The sequence below is a fragment of the Eretmochelys imbricata genome, chromosome 4, assembly GCF_965152235.1.
Source record: "Eretmochelys imbricata isolate rEreImb1 chromosome 4, rEreImb1.hap1, whole genome shotgun sequence".
Lineage (NCBI taxonomy): Eukaryota > Metazoa > Chordata > Testudines > Cheloniidae > Eretmochelys > Eretmochelys imbricata.
The window spans coordinates 63,283,357-63,298,356 of record NC_135575.1 but is presented as its reverse complement, the minus strand read 5'-3'; the positions used below and the strand labels follow the sequence as shown (position 1 = coordinate 63,298,356).

The following is a 15,000-nucleotide window of genomic DNA, read 5'->3' as shown; positions in this document are numbered from 1 at the left end:
TCTCTCCACTCCTCCTCCTCACCATCCCTTCCTGTCCCTTTTCGAGGTCCCCCTCATGAGATACTGCTCATCAAGCTGATCCACTCTTTATTGGCCTTGGGAGTACTGGAGGAATTTCCTCCAAAACACTGGTGTCAAGGCATCTATTCCTGGTACCCAAATCCAAGAGAGATTTAAGGCCTAATCTTGAACTCCTCTACCTTAACAAATATATCAGATACAAGAGGTTCCATATGGTCACCCTATCAGCTGTCCTCCCCACATTCACTCAGAATGACTGGTTTGCTGCTCTTGACCTTCAGGACTCTTACTTATATGTGGCAATTCTACTGAGCCACAGAAGACTTCTCTGGTTCGTCATGGCAAGTTGCCATTTTCAGTACACAGTTCCTTTTAGTCTGTCTTCTGATCTCCCTCCCTCCCCCTCCCCCAAGTTGTTACCAAATGTATGGTCGTGGTGACGGCATACCTCAGGAAGAAGGGAATCCATGTCTTCCCATATCTGGATGACAAGCTACTAAGGGGCAGGTCCAGAGAACAAGTTCTTGCTCATGTATGGATAACACCATGCTTACTTGACCATCTGGGTATCATCCAAAACACCAAAAAGTCAACACCGGTCGCAACTCAGAAAATTGAGTTCATTGGGGCCCTAATAGACTGCATGAGTCCAAGAGCATTTTTGTCAAGCAACTGTTTCCAGACAATTCTCTCTCAGTCTGCAGTCTCAATCTTCCACAACGGTTCACAGTTCTTAGGCCACATGTCTGTATACACACAGGTGGTTCAGTTTTCAAGGTTGCACCTTTTTCCTCTTCAGATGTGGCTCAAAACTGTTTACTATCGAACCCCTCACCCCCTGAACAGGTTGGTCCGCCTCCCTCCTTTGATCCTGGACTCCTTGCAGAGGTGGACAGTTCACGGGAATGTATGTCAATCCCTTCGCCTGGCATTCCCTTCGCCTGGCCCTTACCAACCAGCACTATTGTCACCGACACCTCCTTGATAAGTTGGGGAGCACATCTGGGTAGAGTACTGCACTGATATAACATTTGTATCCACGTCTGATCTGCAAAAATCGTCCATGGATGCAGATATCTGTGGATCTAAAATGTATATCCGCAGATTGGCAGGGCTCTACATCTGGGGTCACTGAAAGTTCAGGCTCTGTGGTCAGAGCAGGAAGCTTCCGGCTCTGTGGTCAGAGCAGGAAGCTTCCCTGCATATCAGTGTCCTGGAGTTTTGGGCCATCTACAGTGCCTATCTTGTTTTCCTAGGCTGCGTCAAGGGTTCAGTATTTCACATGCTTACAGACAGTATCACCACAATGTATTATGTGAACAGTCAAGGGGGAGCACACACAAGGGTGCTCTGCCAAGAGGCGATCAGGCTGTGGCAGTTGTGCACTGAAGACTGTATCATTCCAATAGCTGATCACTTGCCCGAGGTCCAGACTGATCTTGCAGACAATCTCAGCAGGAATTTTTCTCTTAATCACAAGTGGTGTCTGAAGCCAAGTGTCCTGCGAGTCATCTTTTTAACGTGGGGCATCCTGACGATTGACCTGTTCTCTATAAGGGAAAACATGAAATGTCATCTGTCCTGCTCTTGAGAGGTTCTCAGTCCAAGCTCTCTGATCAATTCCTTTCACCTCAACTGGCAGTCAGCTCTCCTGTACACTTTTTTCCTCCGATCCCAATCATTCATCCTTAAGCTGAATGTGGATTGGGCCAACACCATCCTCGTTGCCCCGGCATGGCCAAGGCAGTGCTGGTTTTCTGACCTTCTTGCACTGTCAGTTCAGTCTCCCATATCCTTTCTCTCCATCCCAACCTGCTCACACAGAATCTTGGTCGCACTTCCTATCCCATGCTCAGCTCTTTGCATCTTACAGCTTGACTGCTTCCTGGTTGAACAAGGAGGAAGAGCAATGTTTGGACTCCGTCAACAGGTCCTGATCAATAGTAGATAACCCTCTACCAGGATGTTCTTTTCTGGAAAATGGAAGTGTCTTTCAGTGTGGTCATTGGCCCATGGAGTACAGCCCATGCTGTAAAAGATGAACTGCAAGTTCAGTCATCAGGCATTGTGCTTAGCTCTTTGAGGGTGCATCTAGTGAAGATCTCAGCCATTTATCCATCGTTTGTGGAAGATCGGTGTTTTCGAGTGCCATGGTGGTGAGATTCTTGAAGTGAATTCTTTGTCTCCATCCACCGGTGGAACCATAACATGGTCTTAGTGGACCTCTGTTCAAGCCTCTGGGATCTTGTCCCTCTCCTCAAAAATGTGCATTCCTCGGCCAATAACATCTGCAAGGAGAGTGAGTTTCAGGCTTTTATGGCAGAGCTTCGTTACACACAGTTCTCCAAAGACACAGTTCTCCAAAGACAAAGCGGTGATGTGGCCACACCCAAAATTTGAGGCTAAAGTGGTCTCTCAATTTCATTTAAACCAGGTGATATATTTGCCTGAGGTTTTTCCTAAGCCGAATTCATCTCCGGAGGAGCAGTGTCTTTACACATTGGACATCAGACAATGTCCGGCCTTTTATTTGGACAGGACTATATCTCATCGGTTTGTGTCGTATGCAGACCGTATGAAGGGGCAGGCAGTCTCCTCACAGACACTTTCTAAGTGGATAACTTCTTGCATCAAAACTATATATGACACAGCTTCAGCTACGCCCCCTCTCTGGGTGTGAGTTTATTCTATGAGAGTGCAAGCTACTTCAATAGCATTCTTCAGTGATGTCTCAACATTGTATAATTGCAGGGCTGCCATGGGGTTGTCAATATGTACAATATGAACCGTTATGCCATTATCATGGCATCCAAAGCAGATGCAGACTTTGGGAAGGCATTCCTGCAGTCCTTGTTTAAGTAGACTCAGAACCCCACCTCCTGTGGATTCTGTTTGTGACTCACCTAAGTGGTATACATGACTGCATATACTCAAAGAAGAAAAAAGGGCATGTTAATTGTGGTTCTTTGAGATGTGACGCTAATGTGTATTCCACGATCCATCCCTTCTGCATCGGAGACTAGTCTCTTGGCGTTAGGTGTGAAGGAATTGAGTGAGGTCAGGGCAGCACCTCCTCATATAGCCGTGGGAGAGGCTATGGCCACAAGGCATGAACGCCACCCCTTTATGGGTACTGCTAGGCAAACTTCTCTGGCTCCAATGCTCTGGGTGCACACAAACCTCAGTGTGATGTCTGCATCACATCTCAAAGAACCACAGTGACTGTAAGTAACAGTTAATCTAAAACTAAACGAATATCTTTTCAATCTTTTTATGATTCTCTCTTCAGCCTCCCCATATCAAATAAGGGCCCCCAACCCAATCCTCTTTTCACTTTAAAAATAGGTGTGGATAGATACCAAGTCCACCTTCCAGGTGATGAAAGTTTCTTTCATCCACCAATAATAAAATCCTCCAACCGGTCTTCCAAGTTGCCAAACCATTCCCAAGTGCACCATGCCAAGAAACTCCAACACAGTCTCTGCCCAACTATTTAAAACCTTCCTGCACTACCCTCACCCCAAAAATGGCAAGACACTGTTTACTTTGATTTGGGGCCCTCTGCAGTATTACAAAAATAAATTGATGGCAACACTGATAACTGCTGATTATCCCTGCTTTACTCCCACTATGTAGAAAGGGCTATAGAGTCATCTGATTTTTATGCTTTTAATTTGAAAATTATCTTGATCTATTGAAATATACTTATTCCGGTCACTTTTAACAAAAAACGTTATAATTCTTTCTAAAGTCCATTGCTCCAGATATTTAATAGTAGCTTTCAAAATGAAAAAAGTGGAAAAGACCTCATTATTGCTCACTTCTAAGAGACAGGTTTGTAGATGAAAGCAAGGGGCAAATAACCATATTTGTTGTCAGCAATGCTTTATGGGTTTCTGGAATTTGTAGCCAAGGTTGGGAAGAGTTCACTTTGTGCAGCAGTATAGTTGCACTAGATTTTATAAGGTGTGTTGATTTGGGGAAAAAAGACATGCATCTGGCAAAATAGCTGTTCTGTAAAAGGATATGACATTCTGGATTTACTGTCACTGCCACCCACTGATTTAAATGAAGTGCAGGTTTTAATTTTTATAAAAGGAGGAAAATATGCCAAAGGCACATGAGTGCACCAGCTGTACTAGCAATAGGATCATGTTATTACAATTAACATAATGGTACTAGCAAAGGGTTTTTTCAAATTGGAATTGTTTGTGATCGTTTTATTTTTATCGTATTTTAAAGGTGGAAATATTGGAGAATACTTCACTCTAAATGATACTTCAGGAGAACTCTTGGCCACTCGTAGTTTAGACAGGGAGGATGCCAGCAACTTTACCCTCATTATTGCATGTCATGACCTGGGCAGCCCACCAAGAAGCTCAACAACACAGCTACAGATTACAGTCCTGGATGAAAATGACAACAGCCCTGTATTTGCAAAGAAGAACTATCAGACCTCTGTGACAGAAGACCTTAAGGAAGGATCAGTAGTTCTTGAGCTCTTTGCTTCAGATGAAGACGGTGGCCTGAATGGTGAGGTCATGTATTCACTGATTGATGACACCCTTGGAGCATTTACTGTTAACAGTACAACTGGCGCTATAGTTACTACAAAAGCACTAGACCGGGAGACTAAATCTCAGTATGCATTTAGAGCAGTGGCAAGTGACTGTAGCATCCAAGGCCCAAGAAGCACTACAGTTAACATTATGGTGCACATTGATGATGCCAATGACAATAGTCCTGTTTTTCTACAGAACCCTTTCAAAGTTTATGTGCCTCCTGAAACTTCTGTGAATCAGACAATAGCCACTGTGAGAGCTGCAGACGTGGATCTGGGGCCAAATGGTGCAGTGGTTTTTAATTTTGGAGTACCTGGAACTATGTTCCGTATTGACATCAATACAGGAGAGATTTATCTTCAAGAGCCATTGCCTTCTGATGGTTTCAGTTCCCACCTGCTGGTAGTGGCTTCAGATCAGGGTGTCCCAGCTAGGACAGCCACAGCTCTATTGGCCATTTCCACAAGAGAACAAGAGGAGGTGATGTCATTCAGCCATAGTTTTTATGCAGTAACTGTTCTTGAAAACAGTGAAGCAGGTGGGTATCAGACTCTAACTCGTGGCTGTCAGAGACCAAAGTCCTAACCTGTTGGGCACTATTGAGGATGAAGTGTGTAGGGAGCCTTTTTCAATAACATGCAGCATCAGGGTAAAACTGGAATTGGACTATATGCAAACAGTACGTTAAGGAAAAAAACCTTCTCCCTGCCCAGTGCACCCTGGACCAAAGGGGAGCATGATGTGCTGTCTCAGAGGCGTAGTCGGGTTTCTGGTCCCTGCACACATACAACAGAGTGCCACTCATGTTAGGCAGGATTCTTCTTTTTCAAAGAGAAGAAAGGGATTCTGCACTGCATGTTCCTCCCTCACCATGGACAACCCTTGAGCATCTCTGCTCTGTATCTGCAAAGTGGCTGTAATGATGCATGCACAATTTTTATCCTCTGCGGTTTTCCTTGCCAACATGCATCTCCTTGGAATAAAGGCAAAATGTATCTGTCTCTGTGTGTGCTTGTGCAGATGTGTGTGTGTGTGTGTGTGCGTGTGTACCCAAACGAGACTGATTACATAATATGTCACTAATAGTTCACTTAAATAAATGCAGTGAAAGCTCAGATAAGATGAGAACTACTTCCACATGTCTGTTGCGATGTATGATTTTTGGCTTTAGTGAAATCCCTAGTGTATTGTAACTGCATTCAGAGATTTTCCAACACTTTCCTCACAGTTTCAACTTGCTAAAAGAATGTGTAGAAGTAGGCGGGGAATGCACAGAGGCTGAAATACATTCTTACTTAACAAGACGTTGTGAAATTGGTAGATGTCTACAAGGGACAAGCAGTAGATAAAAGCCCACATTGTTAAATGACCCCTATAGATAAAAGCCAGATTCACTGCAGTCTCTGCCACCATCGGTGCTTTCAGGCTGTAGTGGAATAAAGTCGCTGGGGGAAAAGTTTGGGTTAGTGCAGCGAAGTCACAGTTTTGACCTGCTGGGAGCTGCTGTAAACTGATCAGAGTAGCCCATAAGACGTTCCACTGGACGTGTTCCTGCAGAGCACAGGACAAGAATTAATACTATCCCTGTCCCCAAAGCGGGGCGGGGGGAGCTGTCCCCTGTGTCATCACAGCAGCTGGAAGATACGATTCTCATTTCCTGGAGTCTAGGATTTTTTGGTTTTGCTTGTTTGTTTTTATCTGGCCCCACCTCTTCTTCCATGCTTTAACCAAACAGTTGTGAATTCAGCTGTGACATTTTAACTGATGGTCCCTAGAATTATACATTATGGGGTAGTGAGGGCAAGACGTTCTCAGTGGAGGGTCCTGGACTCTTGATTTTGCTGCTGCTTTGGCCCAGTAATAAATAAATAAATAAATTAATAATAGCTCTTACATAGCACTTTTCTTCAGTGGCTGTCAAGGCCTGATGACCTTCAGGGTGTGTTGCAGGAGCCCAGTTAGTCAGGTTTTTCCATACGGTTGTGGAAGAGTGCCTTGTGGGGATCTCAGTTTTTTGTATTATTGTTGGTACTGCATTGTTTGTTTAACCTGTATACATTTAAAGAAAGAAAATCAAAATATCCTTTCAGTAATGGATAAGCTTTTGTGATTCTGCATGTGCCTAATTACAGATATAGTAATGGGACAGGTTAGGCAACCCAGCCTCAAATTATGGAAATCCCCCAAGGAATTGTGGTAAGAGAATACCATAGTCAGATGGCCTCCCACTAAATGTATTGCAAACATAAATAGCAGTAAATTTAAATTATTTTGATTAAAGGAAGTTTAAAGAAGCTTCAGGGTAAATCAGAAGATTTCAGCCCGAAAGCTTACTGTGTATAGTAAGAAAACTATAGGGTATGGAAGAGCAAGTTCTTTTATGTATTCTTTTATGAGATGCTCCTATCAAGTAATAGTTCTGTTTCTCTTCGAATTATTTTATGTGATTTCAATAAATACAAAAACATACTAATTTAATTTTCTTTGTCAGAAAAAGTTATGACTATAATTAAACCCTCTAAAGGATTTGGTATGCTAGCTACAGTTCTGATTCTAAAACCCGTACTCCATATGAATAATACTTACTCTCCCACCCAGTCCCATGGAAGTATTTACATTATAAAATTCAATATTAATGTAATCAGGATCAACAAATAACATTTTATCTCATACGTTTTAGTTCCATTTTCAACCACGCAGTGGCAAAACGTCACTGTAGTTAGACAAGAATCAAAGCAATATCAACAGTGAACCCTGATATCCTTGCTCAGTTTTTACTCAGTAGTTATCCAGACAAACTCTTACTTAGGTAAGAACCTCAGGATTTCTTCAACTAAAATGTTTGGACCCAAGTTTGATGACCTTCATATTATTCCCCTAGTTTAGTTTTGCATCATATTAAATATTTTATACACTGTATCGCAACAGGCACTTTTAGAAGTCAATTAATAAATAATCAAGTCAATGCACTCCGTAAAGTGCAAAAAACCTTTTCATTGTTCACCATGTCTGCCTCCAGTTGAATTATAGTTTGTATAGAGCCCTCTGGGTGTCAGATTCCCCAATAAAACAGTCACAGCTGCTAGGTCTGCAGGATTCTTTTATTTATTTTTGAATACATATAAGGTACCTGGGCTGGACATTTATTTACCCCTCTTTTATTCTCTGTGCTCCATGAGCCTTTTCTTTATTATCCACCCAAGAAATCTATCCTCAAACACAAAGGCAAAAGTCAGACAAATTTAGAGGAAAAAGTGGCATCCCTGGTTCCAATGTCCAGATTACAAAAGAGAGGAGAAAGGAAAGAAAACAATATGGGTATATGTTATTGTTTCATGGATAAGCACAGGTCTCCCAGTGACTTGGACTGTAGCAGTAGATCAGTTCTGAGTTGTGCATGTGTGTCTCAAGCCAGAATATGACCCAGGGTTTTTATGTCTGTTTTGACTCCTGTTCTTTAGAAAAAGCACACATACTATACAAACTGTGCATTTCAGGTACTTGGTTGTTTAGTGCAGGTTGAGGTAATTTAACATAATGTTAAGATGCTTCTGATTTAACAGACAAAGCAGGGAAATTCTAAGTTAAGGCACTGGCCGCTGCCTTGCCTTGCCCTGTTATGCTTGACTGGTTTGGAAGTTTCAGACGCAGTTGGATATTGTGTCCCTTATTTGAGGCAGTACCTATGCACAATGGACAGAGTCAAGTAAGTTTAGAATTGTAGCTCTTTGAGACAGAGACTGCTTTTTGCTGTACATCTAGTTTTACCTCATTCGGGACTTCAAGATTTGGCCTCATCAATTTAAGATACCAAAAGACACTATCCAAAGTGAAAATGAACTGTACGGAAACTGCAACATTTTGTTGTTTAAATGCAAGCCATATTACTATCACAGTGTGGCCAAAAAGCATCAGAAACCACAGAAATGCCACTTCTTTGCCCTCTACCAAAAAAGGTATCAACAGTTTTAACAACATTAAAAAAAGTCATCTGGGCTGGAAATTGGTAGACCCAGAGCAGGGATTTGATTGACCCAGTTGTTATACCCGGAAAAACAATGTATCAAATGGTAATACTGATGCAGCCATTTTTTGGGGGGGGCATTTTTTTCTCTTGCTCCTTTCAAAAATCAGGCAGAGGATGTTGTGAACATAGGACGTAGGGACGTGTCCTTCAGACACTGGATGCTGTGAACAATGGTAAATGTTGGCTGCTGGATTGAATAAAAATTGTACAGTTGTGAACATGGGACCAGCTGTCCCTGTGATCCAAAAAGGGGCCTATGTTTAATTTCTAGAAACAATGCATTTCTCATTCTCACCTTTAGCCTTACACACATACAAATCATATATGTGTTTTCTTTTGTGATTGGTCCTACAAGTGTCCTAAGTAATGTAAAAAGTTCAGAAGCCACAATGGACATATTTCCCCCACAAGTGTTTCTGGTTTATGTTGCCATGCTTAAGAGCAAATGACTAACCAGTTAACATAACATTTCCTGTGTTTAAAAAAAAAACAGTAACAAGTAATAAGCGTGTGATTTTTGTAGTTAAAGGTAAATTATACTACTGTGATGGCACAGTCCCGCCCAAAATCTAGGACATTTTATATTAACAGCATGCCTCCTGTAATGTAGTAAAATAATGTAAGCTTATAATGCCATTTGGAAGAGGTCAAGTTACACAGTAGTCTGATTCCATGACAGTTGGTTAAAATCAATTGTCGTGTGCTAAATGGCTTCATAACTGGCTTGAGAAGAACAACCATTTGGAAATCTTGATAATGTTTTTTGAACTTTGTCTCAGTTTATGTTGAGCGTGATGCTTCTGAGCAGGATAATACATTCAATTTCATATGTATTTTCTGCTCCTATTGCAAACAGCATTTTTATTTCATGCCTTTTCTGTGCTGTGTCAGATCAGTACTGTTTTCGTTGAATTTAAGATTCTTCATGAACAATAAAATGCCCTTATTTTCTTTGATGCTAACACCATATTGCATATCTCTATGCACCCTGTTACGGCACTAAAAGCTATTGTGAGTTGTATTCAGATTGTGTCTACTTAAGATTGATTGATGTATTCATTTAGAATTAAAGTGTCCACCATTACAAAACTCTGGGCTACTGTACATAAGTAAACGAAAATTAAATAATCCCTTCCCAGTTGCTCAGAGATATCAGTCATGCTTAATACCCTCATAAAAGCCCCTCTTCGCCCGCTCCTGCCCCAAAGAGTTTGTGAAAGGATGAGGGCAAAATGACCAAAGATGGAGAAACTGGTGTAGGAAGGACCTACACCAAGCCTTGAATACAGCCAGAGATAGATTCCTGTAGACAGCCTCAGGGAGGGAGTTCCATAAATAGTGTCTCTGAAATAAGAAGGTCTAGCCATCAGGCCAGTGGAGGTGTGCAGAGAGCAAGGATCAAGAATTGTTGACCTTTAGAGCATACTGCAAAATCCATCATTTTGCCAAGGGAGCAGCAGATGTTGGGGCTCAACAAGAGTGTTTGTTGATGGGGCAATGGAGGTTGGTGGGGAAGTTCCTGTCTATTAAGTTGTGATGTGGGTGGAGTTTTGTTGAGTGGTTGTTGCTGGTTTTGTTTTTGTTGTGTGCTATTTTAAATAATGTTAAAAGCACCCAGAGTGGCAGATGGGCACCTTTGCATGCATTGTTATTAATCACAGTAAATCTATAAGTAATAAAGATAAGATAAGATCTTGCAAAGTTGACTCTATTAAAAACTATTGATGCTTCTGTAGGAACCTCACTTTTGACTGTAGAAGCTTATGATGATAATTTACTGGGAAAAGGCATAAAATACAGGCTATTCAGTGACAATGAAGATATTTTCTCGATACACCCCATCACAGGTAAATTAATTTATTTAAATTTGTTTTAAAGGCATGTTTAAGGCTTTTGATATTTGAATAAACATTAAATTATGTACAAAGTGTTTCCATGTTGGGATTGCTTTTATACCAAAACATTTTCATTAATGATGTTAGTTTAAATCAAAAACTAGTAGAAGTGGGTGATAGGCAGTTAAGTGTAACAAACATCTGTTGCCATAAGAACCATTTTTATATGTCATAGATATACACATGCCTTTTGTCTACAGTTAATCTAGAATACATGGCCTGATTCTCCTCTTATCATAGGGTAAATCATTAGTAATGTCATTGACATCAGTGGAGTTACACACTTGTAAAATTCTTGTGAGAGGAAAATCATGCCCAAGAGTATTCCTCTTTAAAACTCTTCTGTTCTTCAAGTATATGCAGCTGTGTATTTCACTTAGGGGTGTGTGTACCCACCGCACCAGAGCCAGAGAATTTTGCTAGCAGTACCTGTAGAGGGGTGGTGCTCGCACCTCATGGCTAGAGCCCCTCCCCTGCCTGTATGAGGTGGTGCCACCCCAGCCCCCCTCAGTTCCTTGTTACCTTCCATGGCTGGAGTTGGGGCTCTTAATCTCGCAATTTTTCACTATTTCTTAATGACTTTTTCTAGTTGTATATGTTTAGTAGTACCCTAAGGGTTAGTTAGATTTAGTGTTAGTTGCATTTAATTAAATATTCCCCTGTGATGCTCTCACCATTGTCCGTCATGTGGGGGAGCAATCCCAGCAACGATCCCCAGTTGCAGTGTTTGCTTTGCAGTGTAAGACCCATCTCAAAGAGCGGTGTGCGGTTTGTAGATTGTTCACAAAACAGACTCTGGTGGCTAGGACCTTCTCCTGAAGCAGCACATGCTCAACCAAGCCATGTGGCCTGCTTCAGCACCAAGGCCCTCATCAGATTGGCGATCACTCTCAGGTTCTGAGAGTGTTGCTGTTTCATGCTCTGGAGCTGCCTCTTTGAAGAGGTGGAGGAGCTGTTCCTCATCAAGTGCACTGGGGAAAAGGTCCCATAAGACCAAGCAAGACCACTCCAGGTCTTGTGCGGAGTCCTCTGCCTCCTTCAGGAGATGCTAGTGCTGATGCATGGGCTGGCGCAGGTGCCTCTAACTGTTCCATGGTAGGGCATAGGTTGGTTAGAGCCCCAGTTCTGGCCCCAGGACATCCTTTGAGTCCAGTACCAATGAGGGTGATGTCGGCATCGGCTGTTTGCATGCTGGCAGCATACCAGGCAGCTATGGATCATCCCTGCCTGTCCAGCTCAATCTTTCCCTTAGTCCAGGACTTTGCCAGGATTACATCATTTATAGCCCTGTTGGCTGGTCAAGCTGCTGAACCTTTGTGTCCATCAGCACTGTACCCTGATGTTCCCTTTCCATAATCTGTGGAAGCAGGTCCGGTGCCAGGCTTGATGCAAGGGACCTTCTTAGCACCAGGAAGATCCTTGGCCCTGTTGCATTCAGCATTGCCAATGTTACTGTGGTGGCTCTCACTGCCCTCCACTTCGGCACCGTCAGCTACCTATCATGCTGCCTCTTCCAGCTCCACCTGTCCAGGAGCAGGAGCCAGCCTTGGTGCAGTTAATTGAATATTCTTAATCCCAGGACAATTTGGCACGGCCTGGCTCCTCTTCTCCTTCAGTGTCTAAGGCTCTTCTTTGAGTGAAGGTAAGAAGGAACTGAGGGGGCACGGGGTTGCCTTGGCCCTATATACTGGCGCTATGTGCGCACAGCACCAGAGTGCACCAGAGCAAACAGCTTATGGGTACTCTCCTGCAGGAACTCGGCCAGAATGCCCAGGGAAGCAGCCACAAGCTGCAAAAGATCCTGACAGGCCTTGAAATAAAACGATTCCTAACATTTCCGTAACTGTTGTTCTTCAAGATGTGTTGTGCACATCCATTCCATTGTAGGGGTGTGTGCACCACAAGCACAGTCGCCGGAAATTTTTCCCTCCGTGGTATGCCAGAGATTTAATAAGACCTTTGCTGTGTATTAAATGACTATCAGTTGACTGTTAAAAACTTACTTCCTTCTGACTAACTATTTACAAGACACGTATCTACAGCTTAGTTAAACCTTAAGCTTGTTTTTAATCATGAGTTATTAACATACAACTGTCTTATTTAATATATATTAAATAAACATTTGGGAACTTTTTATAAGGCATTATTAAAATATGCTTTTGTAATAAGAAATATAGAACCAGTGGCAGAACCCAGGTAAATTAGGGGATTGTAGCCACCAAAAAAATCCAATAGTTTTCCACCTAGATTGCCTTCTGAAATGTTTTTATTTTGGAGTAACCACCCTGGAATTAAATGGCACTCACTTAGCCTAATTATTTAGAAGACTAACATTAATCACCCTTGTTTGAAAATCTTGGCAATAACATTTTAGATCTACATTTGTGTTGTAGTTTCTTCCTTTAGTTATACATATATTTTCCTTCGTATTCTTTTATTAGATATATTGAACAGTTATTGTTTTCTTTATTGCACAGTATGTGTCCTCACTTTTAACAGTTTATTTTTCCTAAATATGTATATAACCTGTCCTCCTTTAAATTCTTTTTGGAAAATAAAACAGGTGAACTCACAGTGAAAGAGCCAAAGTTTCTTGACCATGAAGTCAAGAGTAAAATGCATCTCGTTGTTTTGGCTGAAAATGGCTTGAATTCAGCACACTGTGGAGTGACAGTTTGGGTGCAAGATGTGAACGATAATGCACCTAAATTTGAGCAAAGCTCTTACAAAACATCGGTGTGGGAAGGCCAAATCTACAATACATATGTCATGCAGGTAACGGGGAATACATATTTACAAACCTATTTCTGCAGTTAGAATTAAGAATAGCCAAACTTAGGCCACAGTCCAGCAGTGTATTCATTGGGCTTCCCCCTGTTCAAGATGCATATGCCTTCTTTAATGTTGCTGCTGCCTTGCCTGGAAACCTAAAATTTATAATTATTTTGGCTGCATTAGAGCTCACCGTTCAGTTCAGTTTTTATCAAATTAGGCCAATATCCTTTAGCTTCTGACTGATTGTAGAAATAGAAACTAAATTCAACTTTCTTGTTGTCTTCCTCTGCTTCTAACAAAAAGCAATTCTTGCTCATGAATGGTAGTCAGAGAATGATTGTTCAAGGCTAGTTCATATTTCAGCATAGATAGATTCTTGCTCCCAGCAGTGTCTCTAGAGTTTGTCACTTTAAAATTAATCCATTCAGCTCCAGTCAGGAGTAAAATCCTTTTGTCAGACCTAAGCATCTGATTTTAAATCTGCTGCTGAAAGAGTAACTCATCTTATTGTATGTGTGAAAATGCTCCTTCCTCTGAACATTCTTCAAAAGTGTTTCCAGCTGTTCATGCGCTATATCTATGTTGGAGCAAAAGAGGGGTATTATTTGGAGTAGAAAGGAGAACAGTTTCTCCACGCTTCCCCTCCCATTTCTCCCATTGCAAGGTACATCAGAATGAAGGTCATGTTAGGACCTGAAGGTGTTCCTCCTCTGAGAATAAATAAATGGAATGCAACAACTGCCCTGAATGTGAAGCCACTAGGGAGTTGGATGAGCATACATTTGTTTAGAGAAACATATGTCTGCTAATGGAAAAAAAAATGACAAAGCAATCAAATGTGTCTGGAATAATCTGGATCCTGTAAAGTGTGTCTCGTGCTTAACAGTAGGGAAAAGAACCAGTGAGGACTCTTCAAGGAGGCTGGGGAAATGTTCTCTATCTTGAGAATCCTGGACTGGTATCTTTTCCTGGTGCCGAACATTGGTTATTCAGCTAGTTTTATATTCTATTTCTGCTCCTTTTCCACTATTCTTTATTCCTTTAGATTTAAACAATAATTCGTAATAGCCTACAGAAAGATGCCGTAAGCATTAATAATTATTATTTCATTTATTTGTAATAGCGCTTAGGGTCTCCTGACCAGGGATCAGGACCCTATTGTGCTAGTGACTGTACACACACATAACAGAGACTGACAATGTACTAATAGCCCTGGTCTACACTACAGGGTTAGGTTGATTTAGCCGCGTTAGGTCGATTTTATAATGAATGCGTCTACACAAGCAACCCCGTTCCGTCGACCTAAAGGGCTCTTAAAATCAACTTCTGTACTCCTCCCCGGCAAGGGGAGTAGCTCTAAAATCGACCTTGCTAGGTCAAATTTGGGGTAGTGTTGACACAAATCGACGTTATTGGCCTCCGGGAGCTATCCCAGAGTGCTCCAATGTGACCGCTCTGGACAGCACTTTCAACTCCGATGCACCAGCCAGGTACACACAAAAAGCCCCAGGAACTTTTGGATTTAATTTTCTATTTGGTCAGCGTGGCGAGCTCAGCAGCACAGGTGACCATGCAGTCTTCCCAGAATCGCAAATGAGCTCCAGCATGGAGCAAACGGGAGACACTGGATCTGATTGCTGTATGGGGAGAAGAATCTGTGCAGGCAGAACTCTGATCAAAAAGAAGAAATGCTAATATATATGCCAAAATCGCACAGGGC

At 41.9% G+C, this 15,000-nt stretch overlaps 1 protein-coding gene across 1 annotated transcript in view; it reads left to right on the top strand.

Moving 5' to 3' along the window:
* Positions 1 to 15,000, top strand: part of DCHS2 (dachsous cadherin-related 2) — a 227,127-nt gene that overhangs the window by 192,115 nt on the left and 20,012 nt on the right. Inside the window, exons 13-15 of the mRNA XM_077816155.1 lie at positions 4,264 to 5,121; positions 10,347 to 10,457; positions 13,069 to 13,280. Coding sequence (XP_077672281.1) covers positions 4,264 to 5,121; positions 10,347 to 10,457; positions 13,069 to 13,280 — 1,181 coding nt within the window. The remainder of the gene's footprint in view (positions 1 to 4,263; positions 5,122 to 10,346; positions 10,458 to 13,068; positions 13,281 to 15,000) is intronic.